The sequence below is a fragment of the Miscanthus floridulus genome, chromosome 3 (genome assembly GCF_019320115.1).
Source record: "Miscanthus floridulus cultivar M001 chromosome 3, ASM1932011v1, whole genome shotgun sequence".
Classification (NCBI taxonomy): domain Eukaryota; kingdom Viridiplantae; phylum Streptophyta; class Magnoliopsida; order Poales; family Poaceae; genus Miscanthus; species Miscanthus floridulus.
The window spans coordinates 80237760-80265389 of record NC_089582.1 but is presented as its reverse complement, the minus strand read 5'-3'; the positions used below and the strand labels follow the sequence as shown (position 1 = coordinate 80265389).

The 27630-nt window shown below is 42.6% G+C and overlaps 1 protein-coding gene across 6 annotated transcripts in view; it reads right to left on the bottom strand.

Moving 5' to 3' along the window:
• Positions 1–22434: 22434 nt before the first annotated feature.
• Positions 22435–27630, bottom strand: part of LOC136541816 (structural maintenance of chromosomes protein 6B-like) — a 39094-nt gene continuing 33898 nt past the window's right edge. The window contains exon 16 of one of the 6 annotated variants that reach the window (XM_066533924.1): positions 22435–22687. In XM_066533924.1, coding sequence (XP_066390021.1) covers positions 22615–22687 — 73 coding nt within the window. In that variant the 3' untranslated portion in view covers positions 22435–22614. Of the gene's footprint in view, positions 22688–24439; positions 24760–24809; positions 25395–27630 lie in introns of those variants that run through there. The other 5 variants (XM_066533925.1, XM_066533926.1, XM_066533927.1 and 2 more) reach the window with 5 other exon arrangements.

Genomic DNA, 27630 nt, shown 5'->3' with positions numbered 1-27630 from the left:
CCTATTCTTCTTCAACACTTTTATATGGGTCTTAATAGGAAAACCTCAAAGCATCTTAATATGGCCTCAGGAGCCTAGTTCTTACATGTATCCGCCAATACGAGGAGAAGCATTCTTACTAAAATCTTAGAGGATGCCTCTGAAAAAGTAGAAGAGAAGCCATTAGAGGAAGAATCCCAGATAGCTGAATCTGAATCCATAGAAAACCCATCACCAACTTTAGCTATCTTAGATCCAGAACCACCAGAAAAGGAGGAAACTCCAATTTCGGATTTCATGCTTGAATTCGAGGATGAACTTTTTGATGAATATGGAAATACCTCGAATTACCATACTATGAGGAGACCCCAGAAGTCTAGGAAATCATCATTTCATGAAGAATCTTTAGACCCTTCTGAGGAAGCTTTCCTTAAAAAGACTACGAAAGAGCTAGGGTCTATTATAAGCAATGAATGGCTAGAAGAATCAGAGCTTTCCTCTTATGTGATTCACCTAGATTCACCTTCTATATCCATTCATTGACAAATCAACAAAGCTCCTTTCGATGCTCTTTACAATCTAGTTGTGGGTGTTAACATCATGTCTACATCTTTTGCTCATGATTTATTGAAACACATGCTACTAACCCCAATAACAAAGTTATTGAAAGGCCTTTCAGGACACATTCTCCCAAGTTTGGGAATACTTTATATCCTTCCTATCTAGGTAAAAGGAACTAGGGTTCATCTAAGCTTCTATATCTTTGATATTATGGAGTTCGACCTGTTGATAGGACAACCAAATGAAAGACTTATCCAAGAAGGACAAACAGGGAAGTTGAATCTAAGACTTGGGAAAAACTTTAAGCTTTCTATACCCATTACTCATTCTCTAAATGTTGAGACTGAGCCAATTTTTGAGGAAGACCTAATGGAAGAGATTAAGGTTGCATCTCTTGATGACTTGATCGAACCCAACCTTAAAGATGATGCCTAGTTCTTCATCGAAGAAGAAGACAAAAATCCAATAGACCCTAAACCTCTAGATGAATTGCTGGAACCACCTAAGCCTACCATTGAGCTTAAACCCCTACCTTCTGGTCTTAGATATGCTTTTCTCAATAATGATCAGGATTCTCCTATGATCATAAGTGATAAATTCTCTCATGAAGAATCCCTACGCTTGCTAACTATCTTAGAAAAGCATCATTTTGCTTTCGGCTACTCACTCCAAGACCTTAAGGGAATTAGCTCTGCTCTTTGCACCCATCGTATCCCTATAGATCCTAACTCTATACCTTCTAGGGAGCCCCAACATAGGCTTAATAATGCGATGAGAGAGGTTGTTAATAAAGAAGTTTTGAAACTCCTGCACGCTGGGATCATCTATCCCATGCCACATAGTGAGTGGGTAAGCCCTGTTCAAGTTGTGCCTAAAAAGGGAGGCATGACTGTAGTTAAAAATGAAAAGAATGAATTAATCCCCCAAAGAACCGTCACTAGATGGCGGATGTGTATAGATTACCAAAAACTTAACAAGGTAACAAAGAAGGATCACTTTCTGTTGCCCTTCATTGATGAAATGTTAGAGCGACGGGTGAACCACTCTTTTTTCTGTTTCCTTGATGGGTATTTAGGTTACCACCAAATATCGACTCATCCAGATGACCAAAGCAAAACCACATTTACATGTCCATATGGAACTTATCCTTATCGTAGAATGTCTTTTGGATTATGTAATGCTCCAGCTTCTTTTCAAAGATGCAAGATGTCTATATTTTCTGATATGATTGAAGAAATCATGGAAGTTTTCATGGATGACTTTTCTGTTTATGGAAAAACTTTTGATGATAGTCTTGAAAATTTAGACAAGATTTTGCAAAGATGTGAAGAAAAAGCACTTAGTCCTTAATTGGGAAAAATGTCATTTCGTGGTTAGAGAAGGAATAGTACTTGGACACTTGGTGTCCGAACGAGGAATTGAGGTTGATAGAGCTAAAATTGAAGTAATCGAACAGTTACCTCCTCCCATAAATATAAAAGGGATCCATAGTTTTCTTGGTCATGCTGGTTTTTTACCGCTGCTTTATAAAAGATTTTTCACATATTGCTAGACCACTTACAAATCTTTTGGCTAAGCATGTTCCCTTTGAATTTGATGATGCATGCTTGAAATCTTTTAATATTCTTAAGAATGCACTCATCTCTGCACCAATCATACAACCCCCTTATTGGTCGCTACCTTTTGAAATTATGTGTGATGCTAGTGATTATGCTGTGGGGGCAGTTTTGGGACAAACTAAAGATAAGAAGCATCATGCAATTGCTTATGCTAGCAAAACTCTAACAGAACCTCAACTTAATTATGCAACAACTGAAAAAAGAGCTCCTAGCTGTTGTTTTTGCTATTATAAGTTTAGATCTTACTTAGTAGGAGCTAAGGTGATTGTTTATACTGATCATGCTGCTTTAAAATACTTGCTCACTAAGAAAGATACTAAACTAAGATTGATAAGATGGATTTTGTTACTCCAAGAATTTGGTTTAGAAATAAAAGATAAAAAGAGAGTAGAAAATTTTGTTGCCGATCACTTGTCTAGAATGTAGTTTCAAAATTTGTAGGATCTGCCCATCAATGATTTGCTACGGGATGACATGCTCTACAAGGTCACAAAATCTAACCCCTGGTACGCAAATATTGTTAATTTTATGATTGCAGGTTATGTACCACAAGGGGAGAACAAAAGGAAGCTCATCTACGAAAGTTGTCTCCACATATGGGATGAACCGTACCTCTTCAGAGTTTGCTCTGACAGCCTACTCAGAAGGTGTGTACCGGCAGAAGAAGACATCAAGATTATAGAATGATGCCATTCATCACCATATGGAGGATATTATGGGGCATTCCGCACTCATGCGAAGATCTAGCAAAGTGGATTCTTTTGGCCAACCATGTATGAAGATATGAAGGACTTCATCTAGAGATGTGGAGCATGTTAGAGGCACAGGAATATCAATTCAAGAGATGCCATGCCACTCACCAACAACCTCTAGATAGAGCTCTTCGATGTTTGGGGAATTGACTACATGGGCCCATTTCCAAAGTCAAAAGGCTATGAGTATATCTTGGTGGCAGTTGACTATACCTCCAAGTGGGTTGAAGCCATGCCATGTAAAGCTGCTGATGCAAAGAACTCCAAGAAGATGTTTGAAGAAATAATATTTCCAAGATTCAGAGTTCCAAGGATGGTGATTAGTGATGGAGGAACTCACTTCACGGACAAGAACTTCCACCACTATTTGACAAAGCATGGGATCCATCACAATGTTGCTACTTCGTATCACCCTCAGACAAGTGGCCAAGCAGAAACATCAAATAAACAAATCAAGAACATTCTGCAAAAGACAGTCAACGAGATGGGAACTGCATGAAAGGATAGACTACCCGATGCACTATGAGCCTATAGAACGGTCTATAAAACACCATTGGGGATGTCACCATATCAATTGGTCTATGGAAAGACCTACCATCTACCTATCGAGCTAGAATTCAAAGCTCATTGGGCCATCAGGCGATGGAACATGGACTTTGAAGCCACAGGAACCAAGAGGAAGATGCAACTCTCTAAGCTTGATGAATGGCATGAAAAAACATATCATAATGCCAAGATATATAAGGAGAGAACCAAAAGATGGCATGATAAGAGGATCAAGAAGAAGGAGTTCGCTCCTAGAGATAAGGTATTACTTTTTAATTCTAGGGTTAAATTATTCAAGCACGGAAAACTTCGAAGCAAATGGGAAGGACCATTCAAGGTGATAAGCACCTCATCACTTGGAGCAGTAACACTTCAAAATGATGAAGGTACATTATTCAAGGTAAATGACCACCGTCTCAAGATCTTTCTAGATGCTAATAAACCACCTGAGGAATTGGATGAGGTAGATTTTCTGATTTTTCCATAAATTACACCAGTGTCATCCTCCGTAATGAATTGTAATGCGAAAATATACTTTTCGGGATTAGATAGAGTTTAGAAACCCACGTAAGAAAAATCACCCTGAGAGGATGACATGTGGGGCTAGTTGGCCCCACCCCTAGGCTGCCTAGCCCACTATCAGCCCCTCTCACATTCCCTCAACTATCTCATGTCTTCTAGATGCTTCCTTGTTAGAATCCCACAATTTTTCAATTCATTCGCATATCCTTTCGTATGGCACCCTTAGGAATAGATCTTGATCGCTACTGCAAGTTGTTCCCCCCTATATAAACAAGCCTCTGCCTGCCTCCATAGCCATCTCATCAAAGTATTCTTCTCCAATAGCAGCAAAGCTCTCCTCCGCTATAGTTCCCATGGCCGACAAGCAGAACATCCCCTTTGGGACCGACCTCAACAAGCTACCTCCTATAGAAAAGCCTCTACCCTTTGTTCCTGTAGGTGAACATCTCCCTCTAGCCATTGTTCCTCCCAAGTAGTTAGCTCCAATTCCTCCAAAAAGGAGCTATGGATAGTCTTACTTCGCCCAAGTTCGTCAACCTACGCTCACTCCGTCGTAGGAGCGCCTATTCCTGAAGGACAAGTCGCATCAGTTGAAGGGCCCAATGATCCAAGTATAGAAGAACATCAAGCTCTTTCCCTCGAAACCCAATGAGATGCTGACGAGTGTGAAGACTAACAAGTTCAGGGAGGTCTCATGTGCCAAATACACTATGGCCACGCCCTGAGTAGTTTTTGATGGCGTACGAGCTGCACCAGGGCAGATCAAGATCATTCCACCAAAGGAGACGATGAAGAGACCTACACCAGCTCCACTAGAGAGGGAAGAGAAGCATCCGAGGATGATAGTTGTAGCCCTAGAGAAGAGAATTGATCTTCTTACCTAGACCATCACAACCCTCCAAGAGAAGACCAATCTCCTTACTAGGACTATCAAAGTTATGCATAATAGGATGGAATTAGAGCATCTTCAGTGGAAGAATTTAAAAAGCAAAATCTCTATCCTTTCCAGCTGTGTTGAAAATAAAAGACAAAACTAAGTAATAGGTCGATTAATAAGGCACAAGTGTTAGGTTAAGTGTTATCGTGTGTTTAGGTTTGTCGCTTAGCTCAGATAGTTAAAAGATTGTGTCAGGTTAGTTAAAGTTTGTGCTTAGTTTGTGCTTGTGTAATAAAGTGACTTACTAAAATTAATGGAGTCGTATTATTATCTGCTCTCTATTTTTTTTATATATGTTTGTCTCCACATGTTGTGCAAAAAGTTATACAGGGAAACAAGTGTGGGGGAGACACACCGCAACAACAAAACGTAATTTAATCGCGGAAATCATGAAATTCAAAAAGGTAATGAGTCAAGAACCACGTATGACAAAGCGGGCCTTGAGCAGACCCTAGAGTGGGCCGTCTAGCCTCCTCTATGGGCCACCCGGCCCATCACTGCACCGCCTTGCCTTGCGCTTTGTCCATGGTCAGGTTTGTGGCCCATACACTCTATTTTTACATGTTTTGCTTTCCGTTTCGAACCAAATTGAAAATCACTTGATAAAACAACTTAAAACATGAGGAAAGGTTATTTCAGTCATGACTTAAGGATAGACTCACATAATACTTTTCCTAGAAGTCATGCTACTTTTGGAACTTATTATTATTAGGGACCCCATGTCACTTAGGTTGTTGTGGAATGAGATATAATAGAATAATGAGAACTTGGTTCTTGATGTCTTGTTATTGGAGAATTTTATTTCAAAAAGTAAAATGAATACTCTCCTTTGTGGTAAAGCAATGTCCTACCAGAGCCATACATGATATATAGACTAGGGAAACCTTCTACATATACTACTTGTCATGGTATTGAGTTTGGTCAAACCTTGTGACCCTTGTTGAGAAACTTATCATGCTCTCAAGATCAAGATCACGTACACTCCACATATACCTGCTGCTCCTACACTGGGAGTATGCAACAATATGCTTTCTATCCACCCAAAAATGTTCTACTCCTACACTGGGAATAGACACAAAAAAATATGCTTGTTAGGATAAATGCTCCAAGTTCTTGTAAATGTTCTCTTGAAAAGTTTCAATTATAGAAAAAGAGGCATGGGGCTATGCAAAAGTTATTCATGAAAGAAAAAGAAAAAAAGAAATGAAAAAATGGACAAGTGTCCAAGATATCTAAAACAATGGGTACTCAGACACCCGCCATCAAAAAAAGAAAAAGAGAGATGAATAAGATAGACCATGTTTTCTCACAAAAGTGTCTCAAAGTTTCAAAAACAAGAGAGATATATTTCAAGGAGCATAGTAGAATTAGGTTAGCCACCATATACATATTCCACACACATGCACATCTTGAACTAAAAGTATGACATTTTTCTCCTTGGATCCTTATTTTGACTTTACAATATATACAATGCAAGTATGTTTTCATATTCTTCCCTACCTGAGCTCCACATAAGCTTTTAGAAGTAGGCAAGAAGAAGGCAAAGTCATTAATGCCTTGGTGAGGATCCAAAAATACTACATATACAGAGTGATTTGAGAGTACTACAAAAGGAGAAGGTAAGCTATGTTTTATTTTAAAAAATCTTAAACTATCCCTCCAATTGACTTGACTGAAGGAAGATGGTGATCTGTTTCAAGCTGTTCCACGCATGGTAGACACTTTGAATCCCATAGTGCATGTATAACTGGGAGTAGTTTTATATTGATGACTTGTCCTAAGGTTGTCTTGAGTAATCTACCCTTTTATCGAGGACGAGTAAAAGCCTAACTGTGGGGGAGTTTGTTGATAGTAGTTAACATTCATCACAAACCATCAATATACCTTGCATATAGATCACCAACATAGACTTAGGGGTTTAAACTGACAAATTCCATGAGTTTTGGTGAATCTGTATTTCTAGCATGATTTAATCAGAAAATCATCAAGGGGGACCTATTTGTCAAAGGAAATCACGGAATTCCACCGTGGGATCAACGTGGGAAGGTTCCAGAAGACTCCAGGAGGCTCTCCACCAAAGCGGGGCTTGACCCACTGACATGTGGGGCCAACTGGCCCCACCTAGAGGCCACCGGCCCTAGTGGGCCCCACTTGTCATCCTCTTTGTTATGTCGATTCTACACCGCTTCCTAGGATGCATCTCAGCCGTTATGTCAAGTCGGTTTGATCCAAGGGCTGAAGATTGATGCTCCAAGCTATATATACCTACCTACCCCCCCTCAAGGCATGTCTCATTTAATCCTGAGAGCTAAGAAGCCAGAAACCCTAATTCATATCTCCACCAGGATCAGGGCTAACAATCAAGAGAAGATTAGTCCTCAATAGGATCTAGTCTTGTATTAGAGATAGAGAGATAGAGTGAAAGGGAAGAGTTTTGGAGGAGTCCTGGCCTGTCGGTGCTCTCTCTACGACTTGTACCCTGGCGGAATTAAGTTCTTCTTGAGCTTGCTTCTGAGATTTCTCTGGTAATCGACTTCTAATTCAAGTAAGCATCTGTCGATGTTTGACCACCAATAGCCTGCCATGGGGGGTACCTAGGGCAGTATGTTTGGGCTTCAGCGTATGCAGAACTTGATAGTAAACGCAAGAGACAGTTGATTTATCCTAGTTCAGACCCTCGATCTTTGATCGAGTAATAGCCCTACATCCAGTCGGCGTTAGCCTTTGCGTTGGATTGATTGTAAAGTGTTCTGTTGTCATACAGTTGTTAAAAGTCCCTATCCTTAGGATCCCTGCCCTCCTTTATATAGTCAGGAGGTCAGAATCCTAGTCAGTTTACAATAAGAGTAACTAGTAGGATTATAGAATAATACTACTACTAAGATTACAGGGGAAGAATCCTAGTTAGACTAGATCTTCACCCTTCCTTGCGGGGTATCCCATGGGTCCCACACCAACAAGCCCCCGAGCACTTCATGGTTGAGTTCTGGAAGCCTCGTCTTGCTCCTTCAAGTCTTGTCGAGCAGGAACAAGCGTCGTCCGAGTGCTTTCTTGAGCGAAACTATGTAGCGCTTCGTGAGATCTTCGCATGGTGTGTACCTTTTTTGAAGAAAAAAGTACTCCCATTTGGATGTAGCCCCCGAGCCTCTTGCTGTTTGGCACAAGGAGCTTGAGGGTCTTTTCTTAAAATCACCCTGATTCTTCGTCGAAGGGCTCCCGAGCATATACCCAAGTTCTTTGTCAAAAAGAGCTCAGATATAGCTATGTTCGGGTTCTTTTTGTCGAAAAGAGCTCGGATATAGCTATGTCTGGGTTCTTTTTGTCGTGTGGCCTTGAAGTCGTCTATCTTGAAGAAGTCTTCTGAGTGATGTGCACTTTTTTGAAGGAAAAAGTGCACTCACTAAGTGTAGCCCCCGAGCCTCTTGCTATTTGGAACAAAAAGTTGGAGGGTCTTGAATCTTATGTCGTTTGAAAGAACTAAAAACCTCTCCTGTTGCAGCCCCTGAGCATATATCTAGGTTGTTTTGTTCAGGAAGAACTCGAATGCAGGGTCTTGGCATATTCTCTAGTAGTCTGCTGTTGTCAGATGTAGTTGTATGGTGGTGGTTGAGTGTAAATGTTGTTTGTTCATGAGTTGTACAGTGTTGGTATATCCTTTCGAATATGCTTGTCCTTGAGTACCGTTCCTTCACGCCTGAGTCCTCTTTCATTGAATTCTACCTTTTCACTGTGTCCTTTGTTAGGTTTGTTCCGCTGGTGCTCCTGGTCCATATGCACCGCTTCTTTGGCCTATAAATATCCTCCTCCTGTGCTGTTTTGATTCATCAAGCATTTTTGTTGCGTGGTCTGAAGTCTTCGTAGTCATGAATATGTTAGTTTGTGAAGTAGAGCAGCCCCCAGGCGTATTTTACAGTTCTTGCGTATCTTGCCATAGCTGGAGGGAGTCTTGTGATAGGGATTAGAGGTAGGCTAATCCTGTAGCAACATTGTACTTGGAAGTACATGGCGGTAGTTGGAGGGAGTCTTGTGATGTGGGATGCGATCCTTCATCTGGCAGTTCTGGGTTGATCCTTATCGCCTGCCCTGAGACTATCTAGTGCAGATCAACACCATATCCAGCATCACATTGGACTTGGGTAGACAGATGTCTGCCGGCCTTCTTTGCTCCATGTTGTCCCATCGTGCTGTTGATTTCTGCCTTGGATGCACTGCGTCTGTCCTTTGAAGAAAATAGTGTAGCCGAGGGCAGTTTGTTCTACCGAGTAGCAATTTGGAACACGTAGTCGTTCCAGAGCCTAGCCGTGTCCGGGTTCCTCTTTGCTACTTTGCTTGTCGTGGTACCAAGTTCATTGGGTCTTGTAAGATGTGTAATCTTCTATTTTTTGAAACCATTTATAATGGAAAGAATCTTGCCTTCTGAGTTGTCATTCTTTATTCTCCTGATGTCCCGGTTGTTGATGAGATTTCGAAGTTCTTTCTGTAAGGACTAGGTTGTTGCGCTCCTTGTGAGGTAACCCTTCTTTGCTTTATTGTTGATGAGTTCTTTTGTAGTAATATGATAACTCCACCGTGGTGTTGGATGGATAAGTCTAAAATCTGCCCGTTGAACTGTATCGTTGTGTGGATTTGAGCCGTCCGTCATTTTAGCCACATCGGTAAATGGACCGTTGTGTCCTCATGCCATGTTAAAATGGGCCTGGTGGGCCACATTTTTACCGATGTAAAATCTATTTAAAGGCTTTTGTCTTCCTTTTCTTTGGTACCCTACCTTTGCCTTGAAACCCTAGCCTTCGAAATTCCACCGCCGCCATTGCTGCCGTCGTCTGAGCGCTTCTGTCTTAGCCTTCTCCATTCTTAGTGCCCCATTACCTTTGCTAGTATATGGGTCCAAAGAAGTCAGCGAGTAAGTCCTAGGCGACCTTCGTCGATGAGGAAGCATCGCTCTCCGTCATCGAAAATCAAGAATTCATGGAGATGAGGGCCGCTCAGAAGATCTGGCCGGCTCCAACAACAACTGAAGACCAGCTTCGCTAGCTTGTCAGCGATGGCCTGATTTAGAGCAAGAGTATTGCTGATTGGAGAGCTCCAGGCGAGCATCGGGTCCCTGCTCTAAGTCCTGGTGAGATCATTCTTTTCATCTCCTTTATCTGTGCCGGTCTGTGCCTTCCTGCTTTTGCCTTTCTTCACCAATTTCTTAACTATTTTGGGATTAGCCTGAACCACCTTGCTCCCAATGCTGTTCTTCACCTTTTCGTTTTCGTTCATCTTTGTGAAACCTTCCTTGGAATTCCTCCTTCTCTTTCATTACTTTTTTCGCCTGAAGCCCCAACCCCACCGCGATGACACCAATGTTCTTGGTGGCTACGGGTTTCAGTTTCGCCAGGGTCTTAAGAGCAAGTTCTTTGACTATGACCTGGTTGATTCTGTAAGGGATTAGTGTGCTGACTAGTTTTATGCTGCCAACTTGATTCCCCCTCTTTCTGTTCATTCTAGATCTAGCCCCTTGGTTAATGTCCGATGGGATAAGAACCCTGTGACAACTGCCGAGCTCCAGATGATCAAGCCTTTTCTCAAGAGGATTTGCACTCTAAAACAGCAAGGCTTGACCGGCTTCGGGATTATTTCAAGTTTTCTTCATCGTCGAGTTCAACCTTTGAAGGAGCGTGAACATTATGGTTTCGAGTACTCTGGGGCGAAGGACCCTTCTTGTATGGTCCCTGCCCTTGGTTGACCAATGAGGTGGTGCTCGAGCGTCTTCAGAAGATGCTGAAAGGAGTAAGCATCATTCCGCTTGCTGTCCTCGAGTACAGGGCTAACAACCCGCCCCCTGCTGTGAGTTGTTCTTTTCTTTATGTGGGTACTTTTGATTCTCTTTCGTTGTATCCACTTTTGCTTAATCTTCCTTGTCTTGTTGTTTTACTCTTTTTATAGGAATTGGGGCGTAATTTCACTGATCCAATTCCCCTTGATGATCTCCCTGCAACTATGGAGGCTGGGGGTAGTCTTGCTAGGGCATCCTTGACCAGTAAGTCTCAAACTACCATGATGCTTCCTGGTGTTTCTTCCACATTTTCTGTCGTATATGAAGAGTATGTTCCTCGTCCAATTCCTTGAGCTCCTCGTACTTTCAGAAAGAGGGGGCGAGCGGATAGTTCTTCTTCTGCTCCATCTGCTGCCAAGAAGTCTCGCCAGTCGAGTACTCATCTAGGTACTCCAGTTGTAGCTAGCATGCTCTTAGGTGAGCATATTAATACGCTCTGTCCCTTTGTTGTTTGTTTTTATCTTTGATCAAGCACTTTTGTCCTTTTTCAGCTAGCGCTATGGTGGCCTTGGTTGAGAGTGAGGAGGAAGAGGATGATGATGCCCCCCTTGTTACTCGTCGATGAGTTCTTTTCTTGTTTTCCTATTGTTGGACCCCTCTTTTTGTTTTGACTTTGGTCTTGTTCTCTTGTAGTAAGCGGTCATCGGGGTCAAGTTCTTCTGGTGCTCTAGTACTAGCCGCACTGCTCCTGTCGCAGGGTGGCGGTGATGTTTTTGCTGCTATGGTTCCCCCTGCGAGGTCTTCTCTTGTTTTATTTCTTTGCTTCTGTTCTCCTTTTTTCTTATTCTTATTTACGAGTTTCCTTGTCAACTTCCAGGCCTTCATCTTCCTTGAGCCTCTAGTTGACTTCTTGTCAAACCTCTGGTGCACCCTTGCGTACTGAGTCTTAGGACTCAGAACGCACGATCGCTAAGGTGGCTGTGAGGGGGACAGAGTCCGCTGCTGCTGAATTGTCAGCTCCCGAGGTGACCATGGCCATGGCGGTGGGTTCATCTGAGGGATTGGCCATTCTGGCTCCTGAGGTGACTGTGGCCATGGTGGCGGGTTCATCTGAGGGATTGGCCATTGCTTCCCAGGAGATTGCCCTGGTCGTGCCTTCTTCGCCTCAGCCGTCTTCTCCCTCTCCTCTTCTTGCTTCCGGTGGTCCGCCTTTGGCTGATGATGTGGTGCAGCAATTTGATGCCACTCATCGATTATTGGAGCTAACCGCCGCCTGGGGAAGCTTGTCGACCCTTGCGACTTCTTTTGGGGAAAGGCTCCAGGTAAGTTTTTCTACAGTTCTTTCTTTGGATGTTTGTTTTTCTTCTGTCCTTATGTCTTGTTTTCTCTCTTTTTGCTCAGTCTTTTTCCCATGATCATACGGGCTTCTTTTTCTCATCTGAGAATGAGAAAAAGTTGTCTTCTGAGGTGAGTACTCTAAAGACTGAGCTTGACCTCTGTCGGGCCAAGTTGGAGTCTGAGCGTCAGACGCGTCAGAATGAGGAGAAGGCTCTCCATGCCCGGGTAGTTGAGGTAGAAAAGCAAAGGGATGCAGCTACCTAGGAGGCCTTAAAAACATGGAGGCCATGAAGAAAGAGTGCCATGGTATCGCGAGTTCTTTTTCGCTTCCCTTTGTATTCAAATTTGCCTTTCTGCTGACTTGTCTTTTGTTGCTTGGTCTAGCTCTCTGAGTTGAAAAGCAGAAGCTCTTAGAGGGTATCGAGGAGATGAAGACACTCGCTCGTACTAGCCACAATAAGGCTAAGGAGGTAATTACTCAAGCTAAAGAAGAACTCGCGCTTGCTAAGTTGATTAGGCGCGGAGCTGACAGAGATCTTGTATAGGCCTAAAAAACCGTTGAGGACTTGACTGCAAGTTGGCAATGGCTACTGAGAACTGGAAGGCTTTGTGGAAGTCTTTTCGGTCAGTAGCCGACCTTCTCCGGACTCCAGCAGGTGACGGTCATTCTTGGGCCCAGTTCATTCCCAAGTGCCAACCCATTTCTAGGAGTTCATGAAGAGGTGTGCCCATCTTTGCACCAGGAATGTTCTTGCTCAGGTCTGGGTTCTTTCTCTAAAGTTTCCTTTGCCTAAGGTCGCTGATGAAGTCGAGAGCCAAGAGTACCTGGATGCTGTTGAGAAGTTAGAGCCCAAGGTCGATGATTTAGCCAGGAAGATTGTAGACAATCTTAACATTGATGTTTCTTCTCCTGATGACAATGCCTGATGTAATCGACCTTTGTATTCTAGCTTCTTGTGACAAAACACTATACTTGAAAACTGAATGAAGATTGTTGATGTCTTTTTTGTCTGTATTTCTTTGTCTCGTAAACAACTCGGCTTTGGTAAATTATTGTCCTGACAAACTTTCTTGATCTGTCAAGTGCTTTTCTGGCTTTCATTTGTGCCTCGTAAACAACTCGGTATATGTAGATTGATGTCTTGACAGACTTCCTTGATTTGTCGTTAGTACTGAAAAGACTTAGGACATCTCTAGCTTCTTCCTTTTGTCTTAACACAGAGTGTGGTCAGCATCTGGTCCTATCTCTAGTTGCAAAAATATCCTAGGACCGGTAAGCCCCCAAGCACTTCATGGTAGAGCTCTAGAAGCCTCATCTTGTTTTCTTCAAGTCTTGTTGAGCAGGAACAAGCGTCGTCCGAGTGCTTTCTTGATCAAAACCGTGTAGCGCTTCTTGGGATCTTCTGAGTGTAGCCCTCGAGCCTTTTGCTATTTGGAACAAGGAGCTGGAGGGTCTTGTCTTGAAATTGCTCTGATTTATGTTCATGCTTAGTTTCAGTCATTTTGCTTTTTGGTTCGGGTGTTAGCTTATTAGCTACCCTCATCGGCAGACTCAAGCATCTTTTTAGCTCTTTTGCTCTTCGCCGGTATGCTCAGGCGTCTTTGCAGCCATTTTGCTTTTTGGTTCGGGTGTTAGCTTATTAGCTACCCTCATCGGTGGGCTCAAGCATGTTTTCAGCTCTTTTGCTCTCGGCCAGTATGCTCGGGCGTCTTTTTAGCCATTTTGCTTTTTGGTTCGGGTGTTAGCTTATTAGCTACCCTCATCGGCAGGCTCAGGCATGTTTTTAGCTCTTTTGCTCTTGGCCGGTATGCTCAGGCATCTTTTCAGCCATTTTGCTTTTTGATGCCCATTGGAAACAACTCAGGGAAAGCCATAATAAGACATATGTTTGTCGAGAAAGAACCATCTTTATTGATCATGAATACTAACGGGTCATAATAGTACATATGTTGTTGATGCGCGCTATCTTTACTGATCACGAACATTGATCTCTTGTGGCTTGTATATATATTTTCCCTTGAGTTGTTTTCATGCGTAGAATCTTTGTAGTTGGCTGATGTGCCATGTATAAGGCTGGATAACGAGCCAGCTCGGCTCGTTTGGGCTCGGCTCGTTATGGCTCGTTAAGATAACGAGCTAGCTCGGCTCGGCTCGTTATCCTAACGAGCCAGAAAGCCAGCTCGGCTCGGCTCGTTAAAAGCTCGAGCTGGCTCGTTAAGCTCGCGAACCAGGTATAAAAAATACACAAAATATAATATTTGTATTTATCTAAAGTTTGAGAATAATAATAATACAAAAGAAATGCATCTAGACCAGTTACCAGTCAATTTATAGGGTCTAGATCAGTTATCAGTCAATTATAAAGTGCAAGACATGAAGTAATACAAAAACTAATACAAGTTTTAATACTTTTTTTCCTGGAAGCTTGGCTTGTTTAGCTCGTGAGCGGCTCGCGAGCTGGCTCGAGTTGGCTCGTTATAGCTAACGAGCTAAAATCTTGGCTCGGCTCGGCTCATTATCATAACGAGCCGAGCCGAGCCGAGTCGAGCCAGCCACGAACCGAGCGAGCTAACGAGCTTCGAGTTTTTCATCCAGCCTTAGCCATGTATTGTTGACTTCTCTTCCGTCTTCAGTTATCAACTTGTATGTGCCTGGTCCGGTACTTTTGTGACGATAAAAGGACCTTCCCATGGACTTAGTAGTTTATGGCGTTCATCAGTTTTTTGTATTCTTCTTAGTACTGGTGTCCGACTTGTAATGATCGAGACTGGGTATTCTTGTTGTAGTGGCGTCTGAATCCTTAGAGATATCTTGCTGATTGAAGGGTAGCGTTTACTATGACTTCTTCTGTACTATCGAGCTCTAATCTTCGGGTTTGTTCTGCTTCTCCTTCGTCATATTGTTCTATCCTTGGTGACATCCAAATCAAGTCAGCAGGTAGTACGGCTTCTGATCTGTAAACTAGGAAGAAAGGTGAGTATCCGGTGGCTCTGCTTATTTGGGTCTGTAGCCCCCATACGACCTTAGGTAATTCTTCAATCCATTTTGATCCATAGTCCACTAGTTCTTCATACAGTCTTGGTTTTAATTTGGCTAGTATGAGTCCGTTAGCCCTTTTGACCTATCCATTGGCCTCTGGATGTGTGACTGATGCGTAATCTATTCTAAAGCCATAGTCCTGTGCCCAACTTTGGAATTCTGTGGCTGTGAAGGGGGAACCCAAATCTGTGATGATTCGATTGGGCATGCCGAAGCAGTGCATAATATCTTGAATGAACTCGACTGCTTTGGTTGTGTTGTATTTTGCAAGTGGTTTGTATTCAATCCACTTGGTGAACTTGTCAATTGCTATGAAGATGTACTCGAAACCGCCTTTTGCTTTCTTGAGAGGTCCTACTTGATCCAGCCCCCAACAAGAGAAAGGCTAGGCAGGTGAGATGCAGATGAGGTTGTGAGCTGGCACATGAGCTTGTCTTGCGAACAATTGACAACCTTTGCATCTTCTAATGAGTTCTTCTGCGTCTTTCAAAGGGGTTGGCCAGTAGAAACTAGTGCGGAATGCTTTGCCAACTAGTGTTCTTGAAGCGGCGTGATTTCCACAGCAACCTGAGTGTATTTCGTCTAGGATCTCTTTGCCCTCTTCAAATGAGATGCATTTTAGGAGTACTCCTAATGATGCGGCTCTTCTGTAGAGCTTGTCTCCCACTAGGATGTAATTCTTGCTTCTGCGAACAACTCTGGTAGCTTCCTCTTTTTTCGCTGGCAGCTTATTCTCTTTGATGTAATCGATAAAAGCCTGGGTCCATGAAGTGGTGATTACCAAAATCTGGGTGCCTTTAGCTGAGATTTCAGGGGTTGTCTCATCGGGTTGTTTGATAGAGGGAGCTGATAACTCCTCTATGAATACACCGGGTGGGACCTTCGCTCTGTCTGATCCAAGCTTGGCGAGGACGTCTGCCGCAATATTAGAATCGCGCAGGATGTGTAGAATTTCTAATCCTTGAAAATGTTTTTCGAGCTTTCGTATTTCTGCATAGTAAGTGCCCATGTTTTCTTTGGTGCAATCTCAATCTTTATTGACTTGATTGATGACTACTGCTGAATTGCCATATATGAGTAAACGCTTGATTTCGATGGTAATTGCCACTCGTAGCCCATGGATGAGGGCTTCGTATTCTGCTTCATTATTTGTAGCTTGCCATAGTATCTGAAGGACATACTTGAGTTGTTTTCCATCTGGGGAAATGAGGAGAACACCTGCACCGGCTCCGCCTAGCTTGAGTGATCCATCAAAGTACATCTTCTAGTGATCAAGGATGGTGTTTGACATAGGTTGTTGAATTTCTGTCCACTCAGCAACAAAATCAGCTAGGGCTTGAAATTTAATTGCCTTCCATGGGGTGAAATTGATATTGAGAGCACCAAGTTCAACTGCCCACTTAGATATGCGCCCTGTTGCATCTCTGTTGTGTAGGATGTCTCTGAGTGGGAAATCTGTCACCACGGTAATCTTGTTGCCTTCAAAATAGTGGCGAAGCTTGCGTGAAGTGACTAGTAGGGCATAGAGTAGTTTTTGTACATGCGGGTATCGGACTTTTGATTCTAACAGTACTTCGCTGATGTAATATATGGGGCGTTGTACTTTATATACACACCCTTCTTCTTCTCTTTCTACGACAATCGTTGTGCTGATCACAGTGGAAGTTGCTGCAATGTACAGCATCATGTCTTTGTATTTCTTCGGAGGTGTGAGAACGGGTGAGGAGGTGAGGTATGCCTTGAGTTTCTTGAAACCTTTGTTGGCTTCTTCTGTCCACTCGAACTTGTCTGTCTTCTTTAGCAATTTAAAGAAAGGAAACCCTTTTTCACCCAGTCTTGATATGAAACGATTGAGGGCCACCATGTAGCCTGTTAGCTTCTGCACATCTTTGACATTTCAAGGAGGGCCCATCTCTGTTATGGCTCGAATTTGCTTGGCGCTTGCTTCAATTCCGCGATGACTGACCAAGAATCCGAGTAGTTGTCCTGAAGGAACTCTGAATACACACTTGTTTGGGTTCAATTTCCACCTCCATCTTTTCAGGTTTTTGAAGGTTTGCTTTAAGTCTTCAATTAGTGTATCCAGGTTCTTTGTCTTTACTACTACGTCATCCATGTATGCTTCTACGTTTTCATCGATCTGATCACCGAGGCATGTTTGGATAGCTCTTTGGTAAGTTGCACCAGCATTCTTGAGTCCAAATAACATGGTTTTGTAGCAGTAGGCACCGAATGGAGTGATGAAAGATGTCTTGCTCTGGTCTTGTTCCTTTAATGCAATCTGGTGATATCCTGAATAGCAATCAAGGAAGGATAATAGGGCAGATCCTGCTGTTGAATCAACTATCTGATCAATGCATGGTAGCCCGAATGGATCTTTCGGGCAGTGTTTGTTGAGATCTTTGTAGTCGACACACATGCGCCACTCGTTCAAATTCTTTTTCTATACCAGAACTGGGTTTGCTAGCCAATTTGGATGGAGGATTTCTCTGATGAATCCGGCTGCCATTAGTTTCGTAATTTCTTTTTTAATTGCTGCCTTCTTGTCGGGTGAGAATCATCATAGTTGTTGCTTCACAGGCTTGGAGCCTTCATTGATATCAATTCTATGCTCAGCCAACTCTCTTGGGACCCCTGGCATGACGGTCGGCTTCTAAGCGAAGATATCTTTGTTGTCCCGAAGAAAGTTGGCGAGCGCGAGTTCCTATTTTGCTGATAGGTGGGCGCTAATGGTTGCCATTTTTGAGGGATCACCGGTGCCCAGGTCGATTTGCTTAACGTCGGCTTCTTTTGGTGGTGCTAGGATGTAGGGTTTTTTAGCTGATATCTCTAGCTCTTCTGGGCTCATTTCTACTGCAACAGTGGCTATTTCTTTTCTTCCATCGTTGGCCTATGCTTTTGCTGCCATTTGGATTGCCTAAACATTGCAGTCAAAAGTGCGCTTCAAATCACTACGAAGAGAAAGGACACCATTAGGCCCTGGCATTTTAAGCAACAGGTACGGATAATGCGGTATTGCCATGAATTTTGCTAGTGCTGGGCGCCCGAGGATTGCGTGATATGATGAATCGAAGTCTGCAACTTCAAACTTGTTGAACTCTGTATGGTAGTTCGAGGGAGTCCCAAAAGTAACTGGTAGAGTGATTTGTCCAAGTGGCATTGCTGCCTTATCGGGTACTATGCCATAAAAAGGCATGCTTGTTGATGTAATCATCCTGGCGAGTTGTAGTCCCATCTTCCTTAGAGTTTCTGAAAAAATGATGTTGAGTCCAGCTCCCTCGTCGATTAGTACTTTTGTGACAGTCATACCGGCAATAGTTGGATCTAGAACCAGTGGGTAATGGCCTATGTTTCCTACGCTAGTCCATTGGTCTTCTCTTGAGAATTGAATTGGATACTGTGACCAGTTGAGATATCTTGGGGTAGCCGGTTCTGCTGCCATGATAGTTCACAGCTCTAGCTTTTCTTGATGTTTGCTTCTAGAATCTAAGACCCCGGCAAAGATTACTGCTACTGTCCCCCTGGATTTTTGGAATCCCTTGTCTTCATGGTTGTCTTCTTCTTTTTTCTGATTGCCTTCTTTGGTATTTTCCTTACTATCCTTTCTTGTGTATCGATCTTTGAAGGTGTAGCAATCTCCGATGGTGTGATTTCCTTTGGGGTGCAAGACGCAACGCATGTTTTCAATATCATCATACCTCCTGGGCTTGGAAAACTTCCTTGATTTGTTAGTGACTGCTATGGTGTTGTCTGGTCCATGTTTTCTTTCCTGATTTCTGTTGTTTTGATGATTTTGCTTGTCCGGGTTGTCTCGGTTGTTTCTATCCGAGAATCTTTCTCGTGTCTTTTCCTCTGCAATAATCATCTTTTCCACTGTTCGTCTGAATTCTTCATTGTTTCTTGGGTTTTCTTTATAGAAGTCTTGAAATTGCCACCTATCCATGATTCCATGAGAGAAAGCTTCGATTACTTCTCATTGGGTGATGTCATGTACTTGAGCTTTTAGTTCGCCGAATCGTCGATAGTAATTTCTGAGGCTTTCACCTCCTTTCTGCTTGAGTCCTTTTAGCTCTGCATGGGTGATTGGGTGTGTAATGATACCCGTGAAATTTTCACAGAAATCTCTTTGCAAGTCCTCCCAATTTATGATTGATCCTGGATTCAATTTATTAAACCACTGAAGGGGCATGGTTTCTAGGGCCATGGGAAAGAATAAGGTCTTGATGTCATCATCTCCTCCGGCCAATTCAATCGATTGTGAGTAAATCCTGAGCCATTGCTTTGGTTCTATCTTGCCATCATAATTGGAATGGTTGGATGGTTTGAACTTGTGAGGCAGTCGTATTGAAGCAAGTCTATTTGCAAAACAGGGGAATCTATCGTGCGTTCTGGCTTCTGTGTATTATGATTCAGTGCCCCCTTCTTGCCAACTGTTGTCTTGGTGAGAGTAGTTTTGCGTAGCTGTCCGTGTAGGTGCTTTGCTTCTAGCCTTTCTTTGTTGTTTGACCCGGTCGTTTTGACTATGATTTCTTCTACTTTCTCTATTGTGACTTCCACTTGGTCCAAGTCTTTCGAAAGCGGACTTCCTTTGATTTTGATCTTCCTGCTCATGAGATGTTGACCTGTCAGGTAGTCTTGAGCGGGCCCTTCCATCATGTGTCCTTAGGACTATTGATCGAAGGAAGTCCCGGAGCTGTTCTTATTTTTCATTGGGATGTGAAGTCGCCCTGAGTTCTTCTAGTGCTTCTCGGATCTTATCGTAGGGTGTATTCGCTGCTCGTCCTTCTTCAACCTCTCGCTCTGATTTTCTTCTATTGTACTCGACTAAGTCTGACTCATATTTGATCCAAGTTTCCTTTCGCTGCTTAGCACGACGTTGACGTCCTTGTTTCAATTTGTTCTTTCTCTCTCTGGCTTGCCTCTGACTCTCAGTCTCACCATCGTGCCCCTAGATAAATGGCGATATGTTGGATTCGGATTCATCTAAAGACCTGACGTCGGGCGCTTCTGGGGGAACCAATGGTGATCGAGGACGGCGAATCATGAATACTTCTCGAGCGTGAGTTGTTCTATCATCGGCGTTGGTTTCCGTACTGTTAGAGTTGTTGATAACTTTAGTAGAGGCTTCTAGGTCGCAGATCAAGTCTCTTTCTTGGTAGGGTAGAGTTGTTGTTGTCATATCGTTGACTAGTTGGGTGCCGCCATCCTCAGGAACGAAACCTGGCCAGTGGACGATGCAGTCTTGAGACGTTATAGTTAAGACGAGACCTTCCTGGGCCCCTTTCAGTGGCATTCTAAGCACTGGATTCATGGATCCTTCGGGCCGTGTCTGATAAGATGTTGCCATGTTGCGGAGTCCGAACGGAAGAGGACCCAACTTCTTTTTAGTACTCTGAGTGTACTCTGTGTAGTATTCTTGATAGGTTGATGTCATGTTCCGGAGCCTTATCGGAAAATAACTCGGTTTTCTGAAAGAACTCGGATGAGACTCTGTCTCAGAAGTGGAACCTGAGTTTGAATCGGATGCATAAAGTCATGAAATCTGAGTTGGATTGGACATCATGAGCTGCGCAAATCTTCTGGCAAGTTGATCTGTCGTTGTCGCTGAAATGGAAAAGTCCTGATGATGATCTGAATCTTCGAGGAGACGGCCTTGGAGCTTGTCATCGTCGCCTGCCTCACAGATCCATGAACCAAAGAGGAAGGTTGATCCCTTTGAGAAGATCATGTTGTCGAGGTCCATCGAGCTCTCGGATGCAAAATCGCCGAAAGCCCCTACCTGGCGTGCCAGCTGTCGATGTTTGACCACCGATAGCCTGCCACGGGGGTATCCAGGGCAGTATGTTCGGGCTTCAGCGTATGTAGAACTCGACGGTAAACGCAAGAGACAGTCGATTTATCCTGGTTCGGACCCTCGATCTTTGATCGAGTAATAGCCCTATGTCCAGTCGGCGTTAGCCTTTGCGTTGGATTGATTGTAAAGTGTTCTGTTGTCGTACAATTGTTAAAAGTCCCTATCCTTAGGATCCCTGCCCTCCTTTATATAGTTAGGAGGTCAGAATCCTAATCGGCTTACAATGAGAGTTCCTAGTAGGATTACAGAATAATACTACTACTAAGATTATAGGGAAAGAATCCTAGTGGGCGGCGTTGTTCCTACTGGGCGGTCGCGGGATTGCGCTGAGTTCAACGTGTTGCGCGGGATCAATGTGGGCGATCAAGACTGGTGGTGACTGGTGCACCCCGATCGCAATCGCGATCGCGTCGTGCCCTGGAGGACGTCAATTGCGTGACTTCCGTGAGTTTCCTGCTGACGTCGCATGCGGGGAGGATGTCGATTGCAGAAGGTCCCACCTGCCATGACCGGTTGTATCGGCCGAGCGAGGAGATGATCGCATGGGGGAGGACAGGAAGGTGAGGTGAAGTTTTTGTCGCACCAAAATGGTGTCTTTTCTTTAGTCTTTTTAGTTGCGAGAGATTCACCGCTGAGCCATACTCCCTCCATCCAAAAAAGAAAATCACTATGGAATACGTGCAGGTCAAACTTTCTCAACTTTAACTTGGTTTTATAGAAAATGCTTGTAACATTTATATCTCCAAATAAGTTTATTATTAAAGTATATTCAACAATCTATCTAATGATACTAATTATGTATTACAAAATATTGATATTCTTTATTTTATATATAATTGGTCAAAGTTAAAATAAGTTGACTTCTTAGGAAGCGAGAACGACTTCTATTTTAGGACAGCGAGTACATCGTGTTAGCTTTTTGTGTACTCCCTCCGTTTTAAATTATAGTTCGTTTGACTTTTTTTATCCCAAATTTGACCACTCGTCTTATTCAAAAAAATTGTGTAAACATAGTCAAATTTAAGTCATTCTTGAAGAACTTTTGTTAATAAAGCAAGCCACAGCAAAAGAAGTGATATTTTGCAAAAAAAATTTAAATAAGATGAGTGGTCAAACTTAGGGTAAAAAACTCAAATAAATTATAATTTGGAACAGATTTAGTAGTTCGTATTTTCACTGACCGCTTGGATTTTTTCATCTTGGTGATTAGCTGCTTGACGATGGGTATAAAGAATCTATTAATCACGAGGCAAAACTTAATTATTTCCTTGCAATTATTTTGTTGTCGTTAGTTTCTTAATAAACATGTGCGAGAAAATATCACGATCATTATCAAACTATAAAGATATATGTTAATCTTACATATAGATAATAAAAATATTTTAACTTTATGTATATCTCTATTAGCATTCTAAGTCTCAAGCACAGGTCTCTAAACAAACGGACCTTCTTTAAAGTTTAGACCTATCTGGCTAGGCAAAAAACATTAACTTTTCAGATAATTCTTAGGCAACATTTTTTTTTTGCCAGGCAAGCCTTCTAGGTTTTCAATCAAACAGGCCCTGTATCAGTAGAACACAGCAGACAGCTGCATAAAAGCAGCTCCAGATATTTTACATTTTATAAAGTTCTCTCAATACTTAATGATCTTTGAGGAGTAACCAGAAAAAAAACCTTGTTTTTGCTGACAACATGAATCCCGCAGTCAAGCTTGGACTTGATCAACCTGCGTGCGTCCAATGAGGTGCTTGTAGTTATAGGCCGCCTGCTGCCTGCACCTTAAGCAATATTCATGTCAAGTGTCAACACCATTGCTGAACAGCATAGTACACATGTGCCTGATCCATGTGCGAATCTGAATCCAAGAGGATCCATGCATCCGTATCTTATCTTCAGATATGCCATGCGGCCCATGCCGTCCGGATATTCGATGTTGGGTACCACGGTGGGTCTAGCCGAGAAGCGGTGGCACGCCACCTCGTCAAGGTCCCAGAACTTGGCGGGAGCAGTGATGCCAGAGTTCGAAGAGGGCATTGATGTCGCGAAGCTTGATGCGAACCGTGGCAATATGCGGCTTGACGGCGTGGAGCTCTGGCCTTGTTTAGTTGGGAGTAGTTTGGGATTTTAGCTACTGTAGTACTTTCGTTTTTATTTGGTAACTAGTATTTAATCATGGACTAATTAGGCTCAAAACGTTCGTCTCGCGATTTTTACCTAAACTGTGTAATTAGTTTTTTTTTGTCTATATTTAATGCTCTATGCACGTATCGCAAGATTTGATGTGACAACTACTGTAGCACTTTTTGAGAAAAGTTTTTGAACTAAACATGGCCTCTATCTATCACGTCCACCTCCACGGCTGGACGCGGCGGCAGCTCCTGGCGCAACCGCATGAGCTCCACACCTCCTGGTATTCCCAAATATTATGATATTTTAATGTTACACAACCAATTCTTCCTTTTTAGTAAAAATCATATACAAGGTGAAAATATATTCATCTTTCACTAAAAACATAATTCCCATTCAATAAATGTACCCTTGAAAAGTGATTAGTTACCATACGTTTGGAATTAATCAGGTAGACTGGACAGCAAAGGCCCCAGTTCAGTCAGGGCTCACTTCATCGAACACCTGCAGCCGCAATTCGTTAATTTACAGCCATAGTTGCCCTGTTCGCTTGGCTGATAAATCATGGCTCAAAGTACTGTTGGCTGATTTATTGTGAGAGAAAAATACTGTTCGTTGCTGAAAAAGTACGGCTTATAAGCCAAAAGAACAGAGCGATACGTCAGCTGATAGCCGGACATCTATCTTAATTAACTTATATAGGCAGTTATCATGTGGGCTACGTCAGCTGATAGCCGGACATCTATCTTAATTAACTTATCATTGAGTTCATGCTTGATGTAAAGAAATAAAGTCTTATGTGATCTTGGAGTTATTTACTCTAATTCGCTGATGCCTATTTGACTTGATGGTACTCTAATATATAGAACTGTGTGCACTGCACGACTCATTAGTCATGACAATTATCAGCAGGATACCAGGCACCAGACTGCTGTATGACAAATGAATTTGTTTGTCTAGTAAAAAAACCATTTCCAGTGACTTATATGGCTCTTCATCAAACGGTTAACCCGGGCTATAACTGTACAATGAAATATTTGTTTTCATATAAAGGCTTTGTTTGGATACATGTGTATCCCCTTCAATTCACGTGTGTTGAAGTAGAATGGAATAAAATTTAGTTTAATTCCATTTCAATACACTTTAAACATGTGGATTGAGATGAATACATATACGTCCAAACGAGGCCGAAGAAGGGAAATGCCACCTCTGGTACGGGATTTTATTTTTTATTTTTTTGAAACGAACTGGTACGTGATTTTATTAGATGATAACACAATGTAAAACGGCCGGAGTAGTAAGTTTGAAGCGGAAGCGTTTATTTACTGGAATAATGTGGCTTTTGGTTTAGGGATAACGTAAACAAATCATGGAAGGAAAAGGAACTCAAGTAAGCCAACGCCAATTAAAGCAAAGTCAAAGGCTACAGTTGTGTATGGGGATACAAATAAAAATTAAAGGTCAGCCTGTAATTTACACTGATAAATGCAAAGTAATGTCAACGAACTTATTAAATATATGAGCAAGGTTTTGACCTAACAAAAACATATGACGACAAACGAATCTATATTTGTACATAAACTAAAATTGAGCCCACACATCGTCGATGTTTGCTCACAATGGACGCATGGAGCATTATATTCCTGGTAGCTTCCTCACAATGTCAGCTCAGAAAAGATTTACGCTCATTTTTCATTCATCTACAGTGAGTTCTGACGACTGGCTGTTGGGGGGAACAACTAGTAAGAACAGAGCAAGCAAACCGATCGAATCTTCTGATAATGTAAAGGTCAACAGGAAGGGTGGTAACAAGTGAAAGTAAAGTATCCATAGTCAACTACTCGTACTTCTGCACAGTCAGCACAATTGGTAATCAACGAATCCTGGGTGTGGGCAGTTACAAGTCAACTGAGCCCATGATCGTCACAGCACATATTCAGTTCAGGCCATGTTTAGTTTCAAAAACTTTTCCTAAAAAGTGCTACAGTAGCCATCACATCGAATCTTACAATACGTGCATAGAGCATTAAATGTAGACGAAAAAAAATAATTGCACAGTTTGGTTGAAAATCGCGAGACGAACGTTTTGAGCCTAATTAGTCTATGATTGAATACTAATTGTCAAATAAAAATGAAAGTGCTACAGTAGCCAAAATCTCAAACTTCACCCAACTAAACAAGGCCTTAGATAGGTGAAACTCCAAACAATACGCGTTTGACCAAATTAAATTACATCCCTTACTATGCTAGTAGTACTTACGTACAATGCATCTGCCACTAATTGCTTACTTCTCCAGGTTAATGAAATGATTCGATACTTGCTCCTGATAATTAATTTGTTTTTGCAGGACGACAGTCCTGGCCGAAGTTACAACAAGCAAATTATGTATATGGTGAAAAAACACAATAAGGTCAAACATTATTACAATTCACACAAAAAAACGACATTTATATTAAGAGAAATATGAGATACTCTTAAGTACTCTATATGTATTCGGGGGAAGACTAACACTGATTAATTCAGTCCTAAGTAGTCTACCTATGTATATGATGTCTTTCTTTGTAATACCAAGAGGGGTGCTTAAGAAGCTAGATTATTTTAGATCTAGGTTTTTTTTGGCAAAATGACAACCAAAGAAGGAAGTATCGCCTTGACAAGTTGAACATACTATGCCAACCTAAGGAACAGGGGGGTTAGGCATCCATGATTTGGAGCTAAACAATACTGCACTTCTAAGCAAATTGTTGTTTAAGTTGCTGACATCTGATGGGATATGGCAACAGATAATCAGAAATAAGTATTTAGGCTCAAAGCCTTTATTCCAAGTTTATTGGAAAAGTGGGGACTCTCATTTCTGGGAAGCCTCATGAAGGTGAAACGGGATTTCCTTCGTTTTGGCTCATTTGTAATCAAAGACGTTCCCAAGTGCGGTTTGGGATGGACAAACGGCTCGGAAACTCACCTCTAAGTGAACAGTATCCTTGCTTATATAACATCACTAGTGTCGATGTTTGACCACCGATAGCCTGCCATGGGGGTCCCCGAGGCAGTGTTGTTCGGGCTTCAGCGTATGCGGAACTCGACGGTTAACGCAAGAGACAGTCGATTTATCCTGGTTCAGACCCTCGATCTTTGATCGAGTAATAGTCCTACGTCCAGTCGGCGTTAGCCTTTGCGTTGGATTGATTGTGAAGTGTTCTGTTGTCGTACAATTGTTCTCTCTTTTGTCCAGGAGCCCTGCCCTCCTTTATATAGTCAGGAGGCCAGAGTCCTAGTCGGTTTACAATGAGAGTTCCTAGTAGGATTACTGAATAGTACTACTACTAGGATTACAAGGGAAGAATCCTAGTTAGACTAGATCTTCTCTCTCCTTTGTGGGGTATCCTATGGGTCCCGTATCGACAAGCCCCCGAGCACTTCATGGTTGAGCTCTGAAAGTCTCGTTTTGCTCCTTTAGGTCTTGATGAGTAGGAACAAACGTCATCCGAGTGCTTTCTGGAGTGAAACCTTGTAGCGCTTCTTGGGACCTTCGAGTGGTGAGTGCTTTTTTGAAGAAAAAGTACATCCATCTAGTTGTAGCCCCCGAGCCTCTTGCTATTTGGAACAAGAGGCTGGAGGATCTTGTCTTGAAGTTGCTCTGTTTGTTCGTTGAAGTTTTATAAAAAAGAACTCGAATATGGCTCGTTCCGGGTTCTTTTTGTCGTAATGTCTTGAAGTGGTCTGCGTTGAGGAAGTCTTTTGGTGACGTGCGCTTTTTCGAAGAAAAAGGACACTCACTGAGTGTAGCCCCCGAGCCTCTTGCTATTTGGAACAAAAAGTTGGAGGGTCTTGAATCCTTATGTTGTTTGAAAATTTATGTTCTGAAGTAGTTCCTGAGAGTTGGATTATGTCATCATCTGAGTAGTTTTGCGGCATCTTTCCGAAGCAACCCTTTAGTCTTAGATTAAACCATCATCCGAGTAGTTCCGCAGCATGCAGCCTCCGAGCGTATATCCTTGTTGTTTTGTTCAGGAAGAACTCGGATGCGAGGTCTTGGCGTATTCTTTGATAGTCTGCTGTTGTCAGATGTAGTTGTATGGTGGTGGTTGAGTGTAAATGCCTTTTGTTCACGGGTTGTACTGTGCTGGTATATTCTTCCGAATATGCCCGTCTTCGAGTACTGTTTCCTCTCGCCTAAGTCATCCATTATTGAGTCATGTCTTTTCACTGTGTCCCTTGTTAGGCTTATTTCGTTGGTACTCCTAGTCCATGTGCGCCGCTCCTTTGATCTATAAATACTGTCCCAGAGTGCTTGTTTTCATCCATTGGACATTCTGTTGAAACCTTCGTGGTCATGAACATGGTAGTTTGTGAAGTAGAGCAGCCCCCGGGCATATTTTGTAGTTCCTGTATGTCTTGTCGTAGCTGGAGGAAGTCTTGTGATAGGGATTAGAGGTAGGCTAATCCCGCGACAGCATTGTGCCAGGATGTACGTGGCGGTAGTTGGAGGAAGTCTTGTGATGTGGGCTTCGTTCCTTCATCTGGCAGTTCTGGGTTGATCCTCGTCGCCTGTCTTGAGACTGTCCGGTGCAGATCAACACTATATCCAGCATC